Source organism: Symphodus melops, assembly GCF_947650265.1.
Source record: "Symphodus melops genome assembly, chromosome: 13".
Classification (NCBI taxonomy): Eukaryota; Metazoa; Chordata; class Actinopteri; order Labriformes; family Labridae; genus Symphodus; species Symphodus melops.
In genome coordinates, this window is record NC_136703.1 from 16,944,045 (window position 1) to 16,966,681 (window position 22,637).

General features: G+C 40.9%; 1 protein-coding gene across 2 annotated transcripts; it reads left to right on the forward strand.

The window, feature by feature from the left end:
* Positions 1–404: 404 nt before the first annotated feature.
* Positions 405–9,738, forward strand: slc6a1a (solute carrier family 6 member 1a). Of its 2 annotated transcripts, none has more exons than XM_079358692.1 (15): positions 405–764; positions 1,776–2,159; positions 2,404–2,535; positions 2,688–2,788; positions 2,915–3,024; positions 3,174–3,306; positions 3,974–4,108; positions 4,209–4,312; positions 4,965–5,089; positions 5,260–5,372; positions 6,063–6,194; positions 6,457–6,559; positions 6,862–6,962; positions 7,126–7,293; positions 7,444–9,738. In XM_079358692.1, exons 2-15 carry the CDS (start codon positions 1,928–1,930, stop codon positions 7,897–7,899), a joined length of 2,145 nt encoding a protein of 714 aa, XP_079214818.1. In that variant the 5' UTR covers positions 405–764; positions 1,776–1,927; the 3' UTR covers positions 7,900–9,738. The 2 variants fall into 2 exon arrangements, with proteins under 2 accessions (XP_079214818.1, XP_079214819.1); XM_079358693.1 differs by lacking the exon at positions 405–764 and adding an exon at positions 1,065–1,308.
* The last annotated feature ends 12,899 nt before the right edge of the window (positions 9,739–22,637 follow it).

The window sequence follows — 22,637 nt, forward strand, 5'->3', positions numbered from 1 at the left end:
GGGGGCGGGGGGGGGGGGGGGGGGGTCACATTTTGTGCCGCTGAGGGGATGAAATTACGTTTAAACCGATCATTTGTAAAGCTGTTTGTGTGAAGAAATTACAAGGATTAAAGATTAAAAGAAGCCCCCCCAAAACTAGAAAATATCCATCACTAGCCACTATAGTTTTCCATCACTCACACTCTGGATTGCCTTCATTTCTTGTCAGTTTGCGTGTCTTAAAGATTATTTGCTATAGGCCTATATTTGAGATAAAAGCATCAATATTTGTATTCATCAATGTAGAAGGGGAAATAGTAAAAATGAACTATTAAAAAAACAAACACTGGGATTGTGATGTGAGTGCAGCCTATAGATGAAGAAGAAGAGGATGATGAAGATGAGGAGGAGGGGGGCGACTTTGAGATGACATTGAGGCTGTGTAGATGGGAGTTGAGTCTCTGGTTGTTGATGTTAGACAGTCGCACAAGGCAAAGCGGCTGCTGCCCGTGTTGATTCAGCCTCCTCCTCCTACTCTTCTTCTTCGTCCTTCTCTTCTTCCTCCTCCTGGTCTTCAGCACTGCTCCCCGCTGGACAGCTCCCGTTTGGACATCCTCTGTAACGCTGCATGGTTCCTTTAAGTCTTTTAATGGAAGTTACATCTATTTATGTTCCAAGAAATACTGGGAGTTTACAACTTCATCCACAGGAGGAATCTACGGATACCTCGCTTCGAGATTTGTGGCAGGCAGCAGATCCTCGGCGGCACAGATCCCACTTTCATTGTAAGTAAATTGGCTGCTGATTTTTTGAGTGTGTCTGTGCCTGCGTGCGTGTTTGAACCCTCAGTCAAACCAATCTGTTAAATGCACGATTCTTTAATCATGGTGTATTTATGAGCGTGATTAAATTGTGAATGAGATTGTCAATATGTTTTTAGGTTCAATATAATGACGATGAGCTCTGGACCTACGCGGTGCAGCCAAATAAGTGCAGAATTGATTACGGTGTGCCAGTCTGTTGGACGCTGCAAAAATGTGGAGATGCGTTCTGGGGCGCCTAATAACGCTTTTGGTTCTCAATTAATCGGGCAGAATGGGAAGGCTATTTGTGCAGCTTGATGCGTAAAGCTTTTACGCATTGGACATCCCTTTGTCTCCATTATGCGTTTTGTGTTCCAGTTTGTTTGAGACCTCTCTGTATCCCTGCTGCTTGAAAATCTGTTCGTTGATAACTGTTTGGAGAATCTGCAGGTGGTAATTGGTGGACTTGATAAGGCTTAATTCTCATAGGCTATTTGCTTTTTCTACGGTGCGTCTTGCGCTTGAGGTGCGTGTTTAGGATCCTGTGAATTTGTCTTAAAGTTTTCGTTGCTACTATGGCTCTCATTTCCATTTCCTTTTTCGTGTTTTTTTTAAATGCAGACTTTAAGAAGGCTACAGTGTGTGCTGATCTGTTTTTAATTTACGCGCAATCTGTGGTGTGTTTTAGTTCTGGGATCAGGTCCAGCATGACTTTGCCATCGATGCTTTTCGATGTTTTTGTTGAGTCAGATATGAATGAAAAATGTAGTCAGTAACCCAAATGTTTATGCAATGATTAAATCTGTGATTTATAAATGCATATACCAGTTAAACTGTCAGTGTTTAGAAACATATATATTTGCTTATTGATATGGAACCCACCGAGGGATAAATGAATGCTATGCAAAATGTGTCCAAATTTGCTTCACAAATAACCAACATTTTCAGCGCCTGCTGCACAAAACCGACCAAATGCTCTATTCACGCTTCCAGGTTAACGGCGAGTGACGAGCCTTGTGTGCACAGGCTTCATCTCCAGACATTTGGTCCAAAGGTTAGGTCTAAAAACCGCGAAGCTGCTGTCTACGTGGACTGGTGCTGAAGCCTCTCGTCCGACTGCCAGGACCTTTGCCAAATCCAGAGACATGGCGACGAACGGCACCAAAACGGATGGACAAGTCACAGAACTGAACGAGGTGGCCACTAACAATGACAAACCCAAGTCACTGGACGTAAAGCCCGAAAAGCAGAAAAAGGAATTGCCTGATAGAGAAACATGGGGGGGGAAATTTGATTTTCTCCTTTCGTGTGTGGGTTATGCAATTGGACTGGGAAACGTGTGGAGATTTCCCTATCTTTGTGGAAAAAATGGAGGAGGTAAACAATATTTTTTCACTGCTAATTTAAGCACACTGCATGGCCCATTCAGCTCCACGACGCACGCACATAGCCGAGCTCGCCTAATTGACTGTGTCGATAACATGAAAAGAATAAATAACACCTACATTTGCAAGCCTAATTAGTTTATGTAGTGCCATGTGATGTTTTCAAAAGTGCGTCAGTGTAGTTTTTGCCTCAGATTGGTGCTTTTTTAATGCATAATTTACTTTCGTCCATGCAGGAGCCTTCTTGATTCCGTATTTTTTGACTCTCATATTTGCTGGGGTCCCTTTGTTTCTACTGGAAACCTCTCTTGGTCAATACACCTCCATTGGAGGACTTGGTGTATGGAAACTTGCTCCTATGTTTAAAGGTATACTCGCATTCTCTGCAAAACCGTTTCTTGATGCCAGGCCTGTCTGAAAAGTATTCATCTTGTTTGTTGTTTTCATAGAGATAATTTTGTCAGGATTTATGGAGGCCACAAATCCATGACAAAGTGCCTAATTCATCTCTGTATGATAGGTGTGGGCCTTGCAGCAGCTGTCCTGTCCTTCTGGCTTAACATTTACTACATTGTAATCATTTCTTGGGCCATTTACTACCTGTACAACTCCTTTACCACTGTAAGTATCACACAGTGTGCTCATGTGAATCATAAAAAGCAGCATAGGGTCAAGGTTGTTATAACAGATATTGAAAATTCCCTTGTGTGTCAAGAAGGGAAAAAATTGTGTTTTTTGTTTTTACAGGATCTTCCCTGGAGCTCTTGTAACAATCCATGGAACACAGAGAAATGTTACACAAACCACTCAATTGCAGATACCACCAATCTCACCAGTTCAGTGCTAGAGTTTTGGGAGTAAGATAATGACTGCTTTCCTTTTTCACAAGAGCAGAGCTTTAAAGTGTCCTGCATGCATCCCAGTACATAAAAGACAGTCCCCTCTTTGATGCATGCTTATTTATCTGTGCCGATAATGGTCGTGTTGTTGCTTCCTCTGACTATAGGCGCAACATGCATGAAATGACTGATGGCTTGGAAAAACCAGGCCAGATTCGAGTGCCACTGGCTATAACGCTGGCCATCGCCTGGGTCCTCGTATATTTCTGTATCTGGAAAGGGGTTGGCTGGACAGGAAAGGTAAGACATTGCCAGATTTGGGTATCCAAGATCTCTTTTGCTACACTGGTTCCCAATAAGGAGTTAAAGTGACAGCTATACAATATTAATCAGTGTAATATCACCTCATCAATGATTTAGATTGCAGTCAGCATTGTCCAGATTGATTTGAAAATGAGGAAACACACATCAAACACTCATGTTCACTAATCTTAGTCTTCCTCTTGGTAGCTCCTCTAATTCCAATCCTCCTGACACAGAGTCTACACTGAGTGTGGATACACGATAGGAGGAGCAACAAACAGCCATACGCTTCAATCTGGTTTTGTCCTCCTCCCTTGACTTGGAGCAGCTTCCCTCCCCTGGGGTGCCACATTTCGAAAGTGTAACGCATCACGTGACCATTGCAAATAAAATTAGTTTTGGTCACAAAAAACCCATCCCCCTGCACATTTTGTGCACAAATCACTTGCAACAGAGCCAAAAATGCACACAGGCACTGTAAGGGAAGCAGGTGATTTATTTGCTGTGTATTCAGCCTCTCTATCCTTTATTTGTCTACAATAGACAAAAGGATACAACCCTCATTCAATTTCTAAAAAATGTGTGAATTCAACATTAACAAATTCTGCATGCATCAGCAGATGCAGCAGAGTCCTCATGCTGATTCCTGTCTCACATTTTATAGGTGGTTTACTTCTCTGCTACTTATCCCTACTTCATGCTGTTTATTCTCTTCTGCCGTGGAGTGACTCTACCTGGAGCTAAAGAGGGAATTATGTTCTATATCACCCCTAACTTTGAAAAACTCAAAGAATCGGAGGTAATGACATATAATCATTTTGATTTGTACCCGTGTGCTTCATGCTTGAGTGAGCAGAGCTCGGCCCCACGCAGCTAAAATGCTTGTGTTCCTTTGTCAGGTATGGCTGGATGCAGCGACACAGATCTTTTTCTCTTATGGATTAGGATTGGGGTCACTTATAGCCCTGGGCAGCTATAACCCTTTCAATAACAATGTTTACAGGTAAGACTTTTTTAAGGATTTAGAAAGAGAGATTCTATGAGACTGAGCATTCAGCTGAGTAAAAAAAAAAAAACCATAGCAGTTTAAGTAATTAAATTACTGATTTTTTTTTCCCTGTAGTATATGTCCTGTTTAAAGGCCTTATTCAAAGGGACTCAATATGAGCCTTTAAAGGGTTTTATTAATGTGAGTCGCTGGCATGAATACAATAACAATCAAAGGAGAAGGTTGTTTCTTGTTCTCGGAGCGCATGCTGGAGGGGGGGAAAAAAAGACTGATTGCAAAGCCTGAGTGTTTTCTCCAGCAGCCCCATCATTCTGGGTCACATAAAGAATCTAATATAGAAAAAAATAATTGCAATAATTTTGTGTCCTTGCTTAATACGGCTATATACTTCTACACCTGTAATGTACAACGTATGATTTTTATTCTTCACAAGCTCTGAAATGAATTCTGTTTGTTTGTCATGAACAAAAACAGGATCTCGATGCTCAGAAGGAATTAACTGAATGTGTGCTTCTGTCTGAGCTCCGCCTCTTCTGTGTGAAATGTTTCAGAGAAGCTTGATACCAGAAAACAAGACGAAAAAAAAAAAGAAAAGAATGAACTTAAATGTTTGACAACTAGCCTGTTGTACGTTTCCTTCTCCCAGAGACTCCATCATTGTGTGCTTCATCAACTCCTGTACCAGCATGTTTGCTGGCTTCGTAATCTTCTCCATTGTTGGCTTCATGGCCCATGTGACAAAGAGAGACATTGCTGATTTAGCAGCTTCAGGTAACTATGGATTGGAATATGTGCTTCCCCTGTGCAATGGTTCTGTCTCAGCACCAAAATAAATCTGCACTGTCATTGATCCTGGCAAAATCTGTGTTACCATATGTGTTTGCTGTAAACTTTGCATTAAGAATAACCTAAAAACCATGATTTTCCTTTTTGCTATCCAGGCCCTGGCTTAGCTTTTCTGGCCTATCCCGAGGCTGTAACCCAGTTGCCAGTGTCTCCTCTCTGGGCCATTCTGTTCTTCTCCATGCTGCTCATGCTGGGGATTGACAGCCAGGTAAGGGGCTTGGAGATGATCTGCTCACGGGCTGACCTAAATATTTAAAATGCAAGTACATATCATGCAGCTCGCCCCTGCTCCCTTCATGATAAGGGAGAAATTTGCTCCTGGTGGGCAGGTATAGATGAGCTCTGACATTAACTGTCAGGTCTTTTTATTGCAACTTTATCACCTCTGTGTGCCCACAGGTTTCACTGTTGGGATTTCTTTCTTTCGTGTTTGATGTTTGGGTTCAAATAAGGCCACAGATATATATATATATATATATATATATATATATATATATATATATATATATATATTAAAAAGAAATTATTCATGTAGCTTTGTACTAACAGCAATTCAAACTAAAAGACATAAATTATAACCCTGTTCTTGATGTCACAGCAACTGAGCCTTTGCATAACAGAGTCATTACCAAAATGGCCTCAAAGAAGTGGATGCTTGGTCATTCAGAAGATTACGTTAGCGATTTTGTCCCATGGTTTGGTGCACACTGCAATTCTATGTCATATCTCATCATCAGTTAGCCTAACTGCTAAAATAAAACTTCTTGAGTGAAGAATACAAATTGAAAAAATACTCACAGACCTTTACGTGATTTCCGTGACAAAGAATTTAAAAACAGGGGCTGCAAAAAGTGAATTTGTTAACACTAATGCATTCTCTCACGATTCTGTCCTTCAGTTCTGCACCGTGGAAGGCTTCATCACCGCTCTGGTGGATGAGTTTCCCCAAGCTCTGAGGGGAAGACGAGAGATCTTCATCGCTGTAGTCTGTCTGGTGTCCTATGTGATCGGACTGTCAAACATCACACAGGTACAGCAGGGCGGCTCTCTTATGTACCCACTGACTGCTACAGGTGGCAGATTAATCGAATGAGTTATGGAGTTTGGAGATGTAATTAAAAGATTGCAAGTTTTTTTTTAAAAAAGGTTGCGCATCTGTGGTGGGGCAAAAAGCTACTTTAAATTTATAGGTGTTCTCTTGATTGATTCATATGCAATGCTAGATTCATTTATGCTGCACCTGCAGAACAAATGATTTTAATAACACCCATGTCTATTTTTTCTGTAACAAGGGAGGAATCTATGTGTTCAAACTGTTCGACTACTATTCTGCCAGTGGGATGTGTCTCCTGTTCCTGGTCTTCTTTGAGTGCATCTCCATATCTTGGTGCTACGGTGTGTATTTCATGCAAAACGTAATTATATCATTATTTAAAAATATGCACTTTCTCTAAAATAAAAACAAAACAAGATCATAAAATATCACATATTTAAAACACTGGGGTAAATGTACAGGTTGAAATTGCCGCACCTCTCGCCAAATTAATATTTGCGCGGCATTAAACGCTGTTAAGCCTCAAGGTCACGAGCACTCATGTGTTCCACCTCACCATCCTCATCGTTATGCATGGCAAACCGGCAGCAAATTGAAATAAATTGTATATGAATATTTTGATCATGGATCATTTGTCTCACAGGTGTGAACAAGTTCTATGACAACATCCAGGAGATGATTGGCTACAAGCCGTGTATATGGTGGAAGATGTGCTGGGTCGTGTTCACGCCTCTCATCGTCGGTGTGAGTACTCTGAACTAATACAACCGTACATCTAAAGTCATGACATGAGAAATGAGACAATAAATAAAGTCAATATTACCTGCCTGCAGCCATGTCAGGCTCAGACAGAGCTGCCCAGAGTCTGTGGTGTCAGGATGCATAAAGCGTCTCTTGTCTCCCACAGGGGGTGTTCTTGTTCAGCGCCATACAAATGGTTCCTCTCACTATGGGAGACTACGTGTTCCCAGCCTGGGGTCAGGGAGTTGGCTGGCTCATGGCGATGTCCTCAATGATTCTCATACCAGGATATATGATCTACATGTTTTTGGGACTCAAGGGCACCTACAAAGAGGTAGGAAGTGAATTACCAGTTGGGTATTTTTAGGTTAAAGAACTTGCTTTGCTAGCTTGTAATAATTTCAGCTTGAATTGTTGTCTCTTTATTCCACCCAACTTTCTTCCCTCTGTTATGTAATCTATTTGTGTTGTCTTTTTGACATAGCGTCTTCGGATCATGCTGCAGCCTCCTGCAGTTGTCAGGCGACCTCAAGAGAACGGACCCGAGCAGCAGGTGGAAACCAACGCTGCTAACCTATCCAGCCCTACTATTCCAGCCAATCCAGCTAGCCCTGTTAACCCAGCTCCGGCTAACCCCGCCAGCCCCACCAATCCGGCTCCTGTCAACTCTACCAGCCCCATAACCCCTGCTAACCCAGCTCCTCCTGCACCAGCTAATCCGACCACTGCCACTAGCCCGGTGAACCCAGCGACAAGTCCCACTCCCACTGTCACCACCACTGCCACTACCACGGCCACTCCAGCTAACCCAACAACCACTAGCACAACTGTTAGCCCCATCAGCCCACCACCAAACCCCGTCAGCCCAACGGAGCCTGTTAACCCCCCTAACCCAACAAGCCCGTCCTCTAACCTGACCAATGCCGAGGCCAACGTGTAGACAACAAAGAAACCCTCATGGAGCATGTAGACAAAAGAGAACATTACAAAGGACTTCCAAGATTTCAATTGATTCACCTACCTCCAGGGGCAATATGTGATCAAAACCGATTTTCAAACCACGTTTAGTTTTTCTGCATTTGTAAAACCAAGCCAATGATGTCTTATTGTTGGTTTGCATTCTGAAAACAATATCAAAGACTGTTAGTGTTCACAAATATCATAAATCTGAACAAAAAAGATGTAAACATACTGTGTAATACTGTGAGAAAAGAAAAATAATAGAGATATAGATTAGAGATTTGTTGAATATCTTCATGAATCAAGTAAATACCGTGTGAATATAGTAGATGAAGTAGTGAACAAAATTGACATCATTAAAGAGTGCAAGAGATGGCGTCAATTTTATCGTGGATGTTTACTGAACCTCACACAGTTGTCTCTTTTAAAAACGTTGCACTCTGTGAGGTAAATTATAGGCCACAAGGCGAACAGGGAGCTCGACATAAGCACAATGCCAATAAGAAGTTCATGTTTAGGAGCTCCAGAGCAAACCAGTGTTTGTTGCAAAAGATTTTTGTGTGTGAGAGAGACTGTTATTTTTTTCGTTCCTTTTTTTCAGTAAAAAAAAAAAAAAAAGGGAAAACTTGTTTGTGATCGAGACATTTTTAGAGTTATTTTTAGGATGTTTTATACTATATGTGTTGTGATGGAGGACCAAAATCAATAGGCAGACAAAAGCAAAAACTATGCCATTTAGTGTTCGGTTGGCAAAGCACAGGGTACTAAGAAGTACAACAAAATAGAAGAAAAAAAAAGAAGAAGCACAGGGTTAGAAGAGTGATTTACAAACATAGACTATCCCTTAATGCTGACAGTCAATCCTGTTTACGTTTTGCATGCTTTCCTCAGGAACATCAGTAAAAAAAAAATTGCTGAAATGTCTCCTGACTAATAAAAGAAAAGAGAAGAAGTACAGAGACGGCCTTAAGCCAACAGACCAATTTCAGTCAAGCCATAGTCTGTTTACATGACTGGGCAGAAGTACAAAATATAACTTTGTATGCTAGCACAAAAACCTGGACCAACTCTGTGTTTTAGTACAGTCATTTTTTTTCTTTATGTGTAATGATCAATTATAGTTTGATCAATATGTATTCAGCAATACATATGTAGATGTATACGTGCAGGCCAGTAAGCAGGTGGTCTGTTTCTCTTTTTGTTTCTGTTGTCTTTGCTTTACTAGTGAAAAGCACAAAGCTTTAATTTCCCCAGACTTTTGCCATGGCGTGTTAGGACAATGTTAGTTTGCTTCTATGGCAGCTACTGTGAAAGGCATCTGGTCGAACAGAACATGTTTACTTTGAAAAGCAAAACAACTGAGCGAAAATATGAAATGGCTACAGTTCATGTCCTGTGAATTTTGTATAAAGTTAACTCTACCACAGTTTTCTCTGGAACTTTGTTGTAAAACTGTACTGTGTAAAACATGTAACTGTGAATGTCTGTATTACATTGGAAGTTATTGTCTAAATGTTGAAAAAATGGAGTTGCTGTTTTCTGCAATAATATTTTGATCACAGAAGCTAAAGCACATATCTTACAGAAATATACGAAATGATGATGACAATGAAGATACTGATGATTATATTAAAAATAGAAACTATGTCTAGTAAAACAATATTGTTTTGTATATTTTTAACTGTCTCACTGCCTAATGTAAAACATAATATAAACATGATATGTATCTAAATGGTGTCAAATGATAAAGCACGATTGTTATGTTATACAAACAGAAAAAGACTGAAAAAATAAAGAGTTATAGAAAATATAAATACAATACACGCTTGGCATATGTCCCTTATAGTATGTGTTTTAAAGTAGAGGCCCCCTGTTCTTTTCAACCCCTTATCAGGAAATTAGGTCAACCCCACTATCCACTCAAATGATGTACACCGGGCTGAATCCTCTTGTAGTAATTGGTTATTGTTCCCACTAGGGTAGATAAACTGTCATGTTGTCTATGGACTATTTCTGGTAAATAAGAAAATATGTATGTAAGATCAGTAAAGGTACAAACAGGGATTAAGTAGTAAAAAAAAAAAAAAGATGCATAGCTGGATTTATTTTTTGTTTTGTTAGAATGAGGCCGAATGGGATGTGAGAAAATTAAACAAAAACCTCTCTTCGGTAGTTTTGAGTGAGGATGACATCCAGCTTCGCTCTCCCATGGGGGTCGAAAAAAAAATGTAAACATTACTGTACAAAAAAAAAGAAAAGGGAGAAAAGAAACATCAAAAGAGGATGACAAAAAAAAGTGTCTGCAGCGCTTCCTTGAGGTTTATTGAGTGTCAGAAACACAAGCTGATAGAGAGGGGCCTCCTCAGCAAGAAAAAACATCACCACAGAACAGCTCTGGCCCCGGGGCCTGGCGTACCCATCCAACCGCCCCATCTCCCCAACCTCTTATGCTTTGTGTATCTATGTGTGTGTTTCTGTGTATGTGTGTGTGTGTGAGTGCCTGCTTCTTCTCCCCCACCTCCTGCAGTTGCTGCTTCCATTAGCTTCCAGTGTGATAAAGGAGACGGCACCAGCTGACACCACCACAATGACTCGCCACGGAAAAAAGAATGAGATGTCCCCTCTAGTAGCTTGTGGCAAACTGTGTCTGTGTAGACGAGTGTGTGTTTGTGTGTGTGTGTGTGTGTGTGTGTGTGTGTGTGCGTGTTAGAGAGGCAGAAAAAGAGGGAGGTTGGGGACAGAAAGCTGTGTCTGAGCTGTCTGAGGTTTGAAAAATGCCCCTAATGTCAGCTCATATAAATTAGCCCCTGATGGATGACTTATTTGCCTCCTTTATTCCCAGTTGTGTAATTTAGCATCATTACCTATGAAAACCAGTCACCGCCAAGACAACCTAAACTGATGTCTTACGTCCAGCAGAGCCATAGATCATCATTTTGGGCATGGGAGGACAGAGGGAGGAAGCTCTTGATTAGTTGGGAGAAATGCAGCAGAACACAATTATTCTTAGGTAAGGGACAGCAATTTCCAGCAGCTTCAACATTGATTGATTAATCTTAAAGAATGGTATTATAATATACCTTCCATATATGTACATCCTTTTGGGGTTTGTATGGGTTCAAATGGGTTTGCCTGTATTTCTTGCATCGAGGATGAAGTTACATTTTTCCAATTTTTTAACAACCTTCATTTCCTAGGCAACCACGACCTGCTGACATCAAAGCTGAATTCTGAGATTTGTCACCTGATGGGAAATAACAGCCTTTATGCCACTCAAGCTTTCTACTTCTCCATCAAAGTAACACGCTGGGATTTACAACAGAGCGTTCATTAAATCTAGAAAGCTAATTCTAAGCCCATAGTTCTGTCTGAATTGCCTCTCAAATTTCAATCGCTGTGGTAGAAGTTCATGGCCTCTTTGTGAGGGCCTGTAGGTCTGAATCTGAGGCTGGACCCGCCCATTGGCATTTGCACAATCATTTTAAGTAATAAGTACGTTACGTCTTTTTCTGTCTTCTACTATGCATAACAAATGTATTTTTATCCAATGTGTTTGTTTTTCTTGACACTGATAGTTTCCCTTAAATGGATGGGGGGAGATGGTCTGTACCGCTGAGCCAGCTTTAAAGTAAAGGTGGTCCATTAGAATTCTAGGTCCATTTCTATTCCATTCCAATTCTGTTCAGACATCCAAATTGTCACATCCAAGAGGTCAATATTGATTCCAAAATTGTTGGAGATGGGCCAACTCACCTGGAATAGCCAGATTTACAGATTCATCCTGGGATCTGTCTCTGCAGAAAAAACCTCAACTATCAATTATTTGGTCTGTTAATCAGCTTTTTTTCTTCTAATGCTGACCCTTTAACATCACTGAATTTAACATGACCTAAATGACAGCTATGCTAATAGCCAAGTCATAAATGATTTCAGGGCGGCTTGGATCTTTACAGAGACCGTCTATCTGCTTTTTTATTATTCATTTAGTGGGATTCAGAATCTCTTTTGTGCCTTTATGAGCAGATAAAGGGAACACCTCTCAAAGAGTGTGGGGAAGGTCTTTTTCATCTCCTGTCTCATTATGTAGACAGTATGAAACCTATTGTCTCTGTTGCTATGATAACCTGACCACAAAATCACACTCTATATTAGCTGTTTGTTTATATCTGTGCTGTACATAGTAATTGATGGAGATAGCACTAATTAATTTGAATGTGACACTGTTCTTTTTCTTGCAGAGTTTCTGGGCTTATCAGCTCCATTTTGTGGGCAGATCTGAGAGAGGGGACAGTGTTTGGTGTTTAGCATTTCTTGGCACTCTCTGTCGCAAGCCTATTTTTAAAGTTAAAAAGTGCTCGCAGGGTGGCCGCGAGAGAGGACACTGAAGAAGCAAACTGGTGATCCATGATGCTTTTATGAAGCGATGACAGAACGCTTCAGCTTATAAAGTCACACAGGCTGCAATGATTAATCCTCAGTCCACATTTAGAGCAAGAAAAAGCTAATTCTACTGTGAAGATGAAAAGACGGATAATTATGTTTATAATTTCTCTGTTTTTAACCTCAGTGCCAAAGGACTTTCTTAATTGTAACGCCCTATTGGCTTGATGTTGTCATGGGTCACCGGTCCTGCATATTTTTGACATGGATTTTGTGTGATTATTTGTGACATTTTTTCTCTGCTGCGTTTTATTTGCCCCAGACTTCTGTCTGAGGTATGCTCACATGAGAATTCAAAGCAAATACATTAATGAATAACTAATCTTGGCAGATGCATGAATCTACATATCAATATAATCAGAGGATGTTGTGTGCATGGCTATTCCAGCAGAGGGACTGAGAGGATGTCAAGCATGCAAAGCACACTCTGCATATATGCTAATTGGTCTCCATTTCCATTCTGAATACGGACCTTGCTGAAATGAACTTGTTGGATGGTTCATTTTTGAGGGACGAAAGTGCTTCTCTTTGCTGGCACACACACATTGCATCGCTGCTTACATATCAAGCCTCTATGCAGCGCAGCTGGGTAAGATCTGAGATTAATGGGTGCACTCTGGGACATGTAAAATGTTGCTGTTGGATTCAGCGTTCTCATGACACAGCAAATATTGCTGTTATTATTTCATTCAGAGAAGCTCAGAGGCAAGCCGAGCATTCAATTTCTATACAGATATTTTATTAGATTCCGAAAGCTTCAAAGAGCTGCAAAAATATCTATTGGTTTGATTGAACAAATCCCCACCCTGTGGAAATTGTACACTCTTCAAAAGGGGCTTTGTTTTACATGACATAGCCATCCCTCCATGTAACCTCTTTACAGTACCACTCCCTGTCTGTCTGCTCCCTAATGAAAATATTTTACCATTTTCTCCTAAAAAAACAATGCATTTATCCTGCTAATCCAAAAAGGGGACAGCATCTTACATCAAGAAATATTGCAGAAAAAGCAGCTGTTGTTTAAAATGACTCGGTGTCAGTGAGAGGGAATTTTAAGTCCCAATAAAGAGGACCATTTCAGCTAATCAGGAGACTTTCCCCTGCTACTTTCAGTTGGCTGTGGCGCTTCTTGTCTTTTGTCACAGCTTATAACATCTCCCCAATGTGCCAGAGGCTTATGGGGGAGTCATTGTAGATTACTGCCTGGGTCAAACACTGAATGCAAATCAGGCAGAGGAACAGTTGAAGTGAAACACTAAAAAAAAATAGAAGCAGCAAGTATATAGAAAAGAAACATTTTTTTATTCTACAAATGTGTGTGTGTGTGTGTGTGTGTGTGTGTGTGTGTGTGATTGTGCTTGTATATACAGTGAGCTTGGTCTAAGTACTAAGATAAAGGAAAGACGAATATCTGAACCAATGTATTCTAAAATTAATTTAAAGCTTCAGAGCCAGCTTACAATACAGGACTGCAGAGCTCACGCCAAACGTAAGCCAAGGGGAGACATTCCATGAGCAAGACATGTTACTCTGCCTGGATGTCACGCACAGTGGGTGCTCTGGATGATCTTGTGCCATGATGAGAAGCTAGTTGGAAGCAGAGCTAGCTCTCTAGTGAAGCTCCTCTAATGGCTTCCTCCTGGATTTCCTGCCTAAAGGATTTCAGGCCCTTTGCTGCACCCTGTTCCTCTTAAGGCTTTGGGAATTTGATGAGATGACAAATGAAAATCTCTGACAACTATTAAAGGGGTTACTTCTTTCCCTGCTTGTACATGACAACACAGGAAACATACTCTGGGTTCCTCTGAATTTCATCACTCTGCAGCTAATCTCCTGGAACTTAACCTACAACGGCCAGCAAAGCTGCTCCTGCGAGCACCTGTGTGCATGTACAGTACGTGCAAATGACGAGTATTTGTGCTGACATGTAGCATGCTTCATTTGCATAAACTGATGTATTCACATGTAGCGCATGTAATGTGAGAGTGTGCGAATGGATTTGCTTTATGTACAAATACTCTTGTTAAGTGTTAAGACATGAGCAGGCAGCAGCTTCAGGCACAGCTTTGGTAAAGACCCTTTTTCTAAATAAATTGTGTCAGATTACGCCAGCACACACTCAACACTTCAGTCCTTAGGATACAGGAGGAATCTCCTGTTTCTTACAGCCGGGGACTGAGTGTCCTGCGGAAGGTGTGAAGCAGGTGGTAGCAAAAGTTCATGACCTGAAACGAACGTCATCTTATTTTGTTTTCTTCCCATTAGATTGGAGTAACGTTTTAACCTGAGTATGAGTTGCATCTTTTTTTTACGATGTTTTTTCCCCCCCTGGTGATAAACCTTTTACTGATTATATTTTTACAATTTTTACTTTGTTTTCACTGCAGCTCAATTGTGACTACAGTATTTATTTTCCGCCTTTTAATGTTTTAATGTAAGTGGAGCATGTTGGCACCATGTTTGTCTGTGTGTGAAATGTGCTGCTCAAATAAAACTAGGATGAGTCATTTAAAATCAAGTAACTGTACATTTTAAATTCACAGTAATGGAGTGAAACGGGGGCTTTTTTTTCATTATTCAGGCAAATAATAAATGATTTGTACATATTGAAATCAGGAATCATAGTTTATGTGTGTTTGTGCATCTAAACAAATTTGTTTTTTGGCACAACGTTTTATGCAAATGTGACCAACTAACCTCCACACGTGCTTTGCATGCATTATTCTGTATCTGACATTTTCACTCATGTAGTTATGCCCTTGACTGCACATTATTACTGCACAAAACAAAACACACTTTTAAGGCCGACCTGCATGCATGAAGACTCACTCCGCCAAATAAAGTGCCAGAAACTGAGACTCACACGAGGCATGTACATTGCTAAGCAATGCGAAACATTTTGAGGCCTGCTTTTTACTCTTTCTGACACAAACAAAAACTTTTATGGGAGCAATGTAGTATGCAATCAAGCTCATTCATTCTGTCTCTCGCTTCTAAAAAAACCCAACAGCCACACACACACTTACATAGGCATACATGATGATGAAGAGGTCTGAGGGCCTTCAGGCCGTGCTTGGACTTGGGACTGCGGTGAATCATAGCTATGATGTGCTGCATGCTTTCTATTCTGATCTGTCACAGAGATTTTGGAACTGTGCTTGCTGATGAGTGAGTCGGACCAGGCAGGGGCCACGGCAGCCAGCCCGGTCTGTCCTTCCTCCTCCCCCTCAGCTCTGCTCCCTCTCTCCCCGAGCTGAAAAGTGACAGGTAAGACGCCCTGAGATGAACCTGCGCACTCCAAGCTGGGCGACACAGCAGGGGTCAATGAGGTCAAGACAGAGACAAACAGGGCGCAACCACTGATGTAACTTTACCAACACATACGGTTGACAGAACAAAATTATATTTTTGTGACCTTAAACATATGACATTTGAAAATGGGAATTTTTTCATAAATGCCAAATATGTAAACATTTTTGAGATTTGATATTTAAACATTTCAGAATAAATTTGCTTTGTCTTATAATCCCTTTAGTCCATATATTTTACAAATCTCTTAATATGAATCTATATAACATCTGCATGAAATTAAAAAAATCCAAATAAAGCTTTAAGGATGAATCACTTCGTACTAACTAATCCACAAAGGTTACTACATGCGAACAAATCAACAAACTTAGGTTGTCAAGCTGAAGACAGCGTACAGCATGAAGTGGATGTTATCCAAGGAACTTTCGATGGCGTAAAAGAACTTGAGGACAAAGTGGAATGCTAGCTAAGTCAAACTTGTACTAAACTTTAAAAATCTAACAGATAATCTAATAACAACCAAATACAACAAACTGAACAGCATGATCAACATTTAAATACTGTTAATCATGCCCGCCATTTAGTTACCTATATTCTCGTTGAGTTCATTCGTATGAAGCACACGGAGAGCTCATTTTATCGTGCGTTTTCGGCGCAGCAGCTGAAGCGTCGACATAGAACATTTACCATTTAAAAGTGGGATTCTTGTTTGTCATTAACTCCTGCTCCTCAGTAAAAGATGTACGTATGCCACATGCTCCAGTCTATCTCTCCCTTATGTCTGATCATCATTCAAGTCAGCGGGTGCTGGGATATCTCCCAACTCTGTCCCACTTACAATTTCTTTTGTACAATGTAGATAATGTGCACAAAGGTTTTAGTGTAAAAAAATGTACAATTACATTCACAGTTCATGTATTATTTACACAAATTAACTGAATAGCCACATTGCCAGGCAAGTGAATTAAAACAGCAATTTGCTGAATTTCCCCATGGGGACAAATAAAGTTATTTAAATTGAATTTGTTCTGCTGTGATTCTGCACATTTCTATTCAGTAAGTTATTTTTTTTAGAGTACATCATGGTCGAGATCATTGCATAGATTTTCTTTCAGAGTGTCAGAGATGGCAGTGAAGCCTTTTTTCTTCTTCTTCTAATTACACCCAAGATGGGAACTTGGATCCATCAAGAAGCTCCGATAATATGAGCGGAGGCAAAGCGCTGTGTGCTGGAGTAAAGTTCCTGTGCTCTGTCAAACACATCCTCTGGCAGGGCTTAATGTGGCGTGTGACACGTCACACCCTATCACTCTGCCTTACAGATGACCAGCCGCTTACGTATGCCGCGTGCACCACTGGATCCCAAACCAGACACTGTCAGGTGTGATAACAGTTTGAGCGCCAAACCCACTCTGAAGCCTTGCCCTCTCCCATTCCCCCATGATTAGTTTGATGCTGCAGCCGCCCAGCTTGTAGGCTGCTTTTCACTTCTGCATGCGCGGGCTGTGCCCTAAAGATGCTTTTATTCTTGGCTCACCTGCACATCCCCCCGAGGTCTGAGGGCCAGAGATAACCCCCGCCGCTGTTCCTTCAGACCAGTGAACCACCCTTTATCACTGGGGGGTTTAGAGAGATAAGGTGTGCTGCTGATCCTAGCTCTGTGGAGGGAATCAAATACTCAGCTGAGGTTCACCTCAGAGATACACAAACTGTCAAAGACAACGATGCAAGCTGTACGTACAACCGGTTCCCAAAATATGCTGTTGATTTACCGCAAGCCGCTGTACCACACTTATTCCCTCAAGTCAGAGGATCTACACTTTGAATCCACTCTAAAGGCTGTCATTTTTACATTCTTTATTTTGCCATTCGTGTCCCACGGTCCAAAAATGTGCCGCCTACATTTGGCATTGGAGGTAAATGATCCCCAAGCACACACTCATTATTTCAATCCTCACAAGGCTGAGAAAAGGCACGGCCTCTCTGACAGCGTTTGATGCTCTATTGCTCTCTCTCTCTCTTTCTCTGTGTCACCATTTCTTCCACTAGATATAGAGAGGGGTGTGTGTGTGTGTGTGTGTGTGTGTGTGTGTGTGTGTGTGTAGGAGGGGGGGATGTTGCTCTTTTGAATTTTTTAAATTTTCCATTAATTGGATAAATTGGATTAAGGTTTTGTGTAGTGAAATATTAAGGTTTCATCGTGACAGTCATTGTGACCATTCACACAAAGGAGAATTCAACCCTTTAACAATAACGATTGCATCATAATTGCATCAGTTATTCAGGATGTTTTTTTCCTAATTTAAATGAGGCAGGCCCACAGGGATTAAATGTGGGAGACACAATGAATTAAATATGTTTGTACTCTTCATTAGGGGACTCAATTGGATTCTTTAATAATCAATCTCTTGTCTCACTAATGTTGAATTACATGTCCATAGGTGTAAAAAAAAAAAAAAAAAAGGAATAAAAGGGCGCACATCAAAACAGCAGAGCTGTAAGTGTCCTCATAACATATGCCTTTCTACTCTAACCTCTTTTTCTTTTCCCCCAGTTAACCTCTGATCATTTTCCATTTGCTCAGTGTGATTTTCAACATGAAGAGGAATACCGAAGCAGATAACGCAGTCATACTGTACAGTCTGCGGGTAGTTGAGGTCTGATAAAACAATGTGATGGTGGAAGAGAGGGAGAAAAAAAAAAAATAAAAATCAGCAAGGAGCATTTTTTTTTTTTCTTCTGTGCTGGATTGTTCTCTTTGATCTGGAGTGCAGTGAAAGGAGGGCATTATGTAACATCTTCAGCACACACATGGCCGACTGTGTGACTGCCAAACGCAGGGGGGAGTGGTAGTGGTGGTGATGGTGGTGGTGCTGGGGGTTTGGAGGTGGGGCGGCAATGTGGCAAAAGATGGGGAGAGGCAGACAGTAAAAGGGGGAAGAGACAGGGCCATGTAGGAGCGCAGTAGACATATGTGAGAGGAGAACCATCGCTGCTCATATTGGTGTTGGGTCATTTTCCTTATTAAGGCTGCTCAGCCAAGCAGCTGTAATGTAGACCCTAATATGTCTCATAATGAGACACGAGAATGCCCTTTAGTGATGGTAAGAGCATTTATCAGCTGCTCAGTGTCCAAACGTACTATCCCAATACTCTTCTTTGTCTGTTGTAAAAAGATGAAATTTGGGTAATTATCCAGGGTCTTGATCTTGTCAGGAAAAAATGTTCTATCAAGGAATATTACCCTATCATTTGTACATCCTAATTGGAAGCAATTAATTATCTTGGAGGAGCAACCAAGTGGCCGCGCAGTCATGGTATTGTGCAGCAGATGGCCCTTAAAATCAATCATTTACTAATCAATCCATAATATATAAATGAGTCAAGCCAACTGAAACAGTAGGAATTAACTGGCTGTGTCAAGCACCATACGGTCAAAAGGCAGGCCAAAAAGAGCCGAGAAAGCAGGCGACATAAAAGGGGATTCATGGAGAACTGTTTACATAGGATACTGATGAATTACAGCATTATGGACACTACATAGAAAGGTCACATCCAAAAGGCGCCGTGTTAACTGATGGAATGTAAGAAGTAAGTAAGGGGAAGGCAAATAGTGATTGGTAGAGTGTGTTGATGGTTGTATGCAGCTGAAAACTGACACTGAGGTGGCCTGACAGGTTCTGTTTCTGTTCATTGCAAGACTGTTATCCAGAGTGACCGTGTTGTCTTCCTTTCCCTCCACAAAGGTTATGCCATTGCCAGCAGTCTACATGACAGAATGAATGAGCCACAACCACCGGAGCCAGAGACGCTCATCAGTTTGGTCTCTAAGTATGAAAACCCTGCACTCAATCGATACCGCGTTCACGAGTCATTGATGGGTAAATCGGCGCTTGATCTCTATATTTCCCCACATCGTTTGCGGCCTATGCTATGGCCGTGGCTTCGTTTTAGAAATGACGTGCTTGGTAATCGGGTGTGTTGGGCTGTCAGCTCAGGGTGCATGATCTTGCCAGCATGACTCAAGTCTGCCCGTGAGCTGCTTCCTGTGCCTGTGCATCTACTCCAGTTTGCTTGTATGATCTATTTTAGATTCTTTTGCCCTAGGATGTGTGTGCATCCTCACAGCAGAGAGCCACAGAAAGAAGAAAAATAGGAGGGGGGGGGAATAGATAATGTTCAAATAATCTACAGGCAATCATGCAAATTCCCCAGACATTGAGCACTCTGGGATGATGTAGATAGGGGTGCAGCCATGCATCCTATTAAGGCACAACAAATTTGGAATTATGCAAACCATTGAAGGAGATCTCTATCTATACGAGCTTAAATCCAGGCATGATGTGAGCCAGTGAGTGTAACAGTGCAAGGGCCACTTTTCTAAACCAGTGTGTAGTAAAATCATGAATGTATCCAACTGGATAAATTGAAACTCCATACCATGTCCTGGGTGCACTGTGTTACGTCTGTTTTTCATTGGTTCTTTACTTTAATATTCTAGATTCTAAATTGAGGGAACAGTTATTTACGTGTGGTTTGACCGTATCTGAAGGAAGCATAGTCCTTCCTGTTACAGCAGAAACAGAAGGAAGCGACCGTTAGACCGGCCCTTCGTCGCAACCGCAGATGTCATTGCTCCTTGTGGCCTTCACACATTGAAGGGGCCAAGCCAAATTTGGCGTGACCCTGATGTGTCATCTTGATTTAGACACTCGTTTTATGATATCGAGTGCGTGCATGTGCGTCTGCTTGCAGTTCTGCGTTTGGTATTTTTCGCCCAAGCAGGGAAATGTGGATCTTCTCTCCATAATCCCGCAAGAGCAGGCTTCCTTGGAAGGCTCGTTGCAGCGGAAGCAGGGGCATTGTGGTCGCTGAATGGCTGGGTCTAATCTCGTGGAGGCAGTGGTCTGTTTTGAGGGCCTTTTTAAGGAGATTTGGGCCCAAGGGGTGGAAGCAACAACAACCAAAAAGCTCTTTTTTTTTTCACCGGCTGAAAGATTTGAGTAATGAATGGTGCTGAGCGAATTCAAATTAGCCAAAATGAAATGGAGGTAGACTCAATTAAAGATTCCTATTCATAGCCTTAAAATTAAATGCAGATATGCCAAAACAACACAATTCTTCCAAAACATAAATACTCCTCCAATCAAATTTCAAGAATTGATCCCCTTAAACTCGAGTCTGGGATCTGTAGCCATGGTGGGTACCATTCAGTCCACAGTGTGAGAACACTGTCTTGATACCCATTGACCAGTTTTACATATTAAGTACTATTACTAGTATTTTCAGTCTACTAACAGACATACTGAGGAAATGCAACGGTCATATTTATCCCCCCAGAGTGATGATGCTCATCTCTTTGTTTGATCTCCAGGGATTGAAAGTATAATGGGCTTCGTGTTAAGTGGTAAAACATCGCCATCTGCTGGTTTGAAGAGATGTCAGCTAGTCTCTGAACTCAAATACTGCCTGGTTTCCATTCCTGTTTCCATCATATAATCCCAGTTCCTACTAGCTTGTGGAATTGTGTTCAACTATAATAAAAACAGAATTCCATGATCTGCATAAAATGTAAATCCCTTATTTGATTGAAAAAAGCAGGAAGACAAGAAAAGTGTGTAAACACATCTCGTTGTTTTTGCAATACTACACACCTATTTTGAATTTGATGCCACCACCATTTCCACTACAGAATTGTGTCCGTTTTTACTGCAGTTATGTCTAAAGGGTCCGAATATCCTGGCCAATTCAATATTAGTTTTTTTGGGCATACAGTTATCTTCAGATTCTGTGAATCTTTTCAGAAACATAACATGAACTGTGATACTGTAGGTTTCATCAGAGCTTTTCTTCACTGTCCCAGCTTTTTTTGAAACGTTTTGTCAGCATTAAATAAAAGTAGGCTTACATTCTTCCCCAAACAATGATAACACTTTGTGCTATTATCAATCAAGGGTTTAATTGATTTGCAAATCAACACATCGTTTTGATTTACATTTTACACAATTTCCAAAATTTTAAGGAGCTGTGGTTATAATATAATAATGACAGGCTTTCTGGGTCAGTCTGCTTCTTATTCATATTTTTAAAGCAACTGTTTTTTTTCCTGCAAATATCCACATTAGTTACCACCAAATCAACCAAAGCCTTTTTAGCCAACAGAGTCCAAGGTGGCTTCAAATGCTGTTGTGGGGAGTTAATGTCAGTGACTTAACAAAACTACAATGCGTCATTTTAAACCTACCCACGCGACGTTAAGAAGAAATGGAACCACATTGAACACAGATTCTTTGAGAAAAAAAGTGTCCAGACTTTTTATCCACTTGAAAAATACAAACGTAGGACAATAATTTATGAACTGCAACTTAAAAGGATGAGAGCAGACACACCACTAAATTTAACATTTTTCAGAAGTTGACTCCATAAAGTATCTACAGCAACACATTAAGGATCAGAAATCTAAGAAAACACATAGTAAAGGGTCCCTTCATGAATCCACAAAGACAAAATAAAAACATAGCCCATCATGATGTATTAGGAAAGTATTCAGAGGTATAGAATAATAACACTTGACATCCAAGATGTACAAAAAACAAATGTGTCTAATGTTAATGCCTCTGAGCTTTTCGCTTCTTATTTGATACATGATTTATGTGGCAGCGTCTGTGCTTGCCCCATGAAAATAGAGGATGAGTTATGACTCACTGTTGCTGTTAGTAGCGTAACCATGTTATTACTGAATCAAGTTTCTTTGACATTTATGTTGCAGTAGAATTTCACTATTTTCCAGAACAGGAAATTGTAACCGTTTATAGATATGCAACAGCCCTTAGCACACGATGCAGAATCAAGCCGTTTCGGTCCGTTTATTTAGGTTTCCAAAAAGCCCTTTCAATACATTTATTTATTATACGTTTATAGAGACTGTTCTTAACCCGCAACATTAATGCTAATACATGTGACAAGACA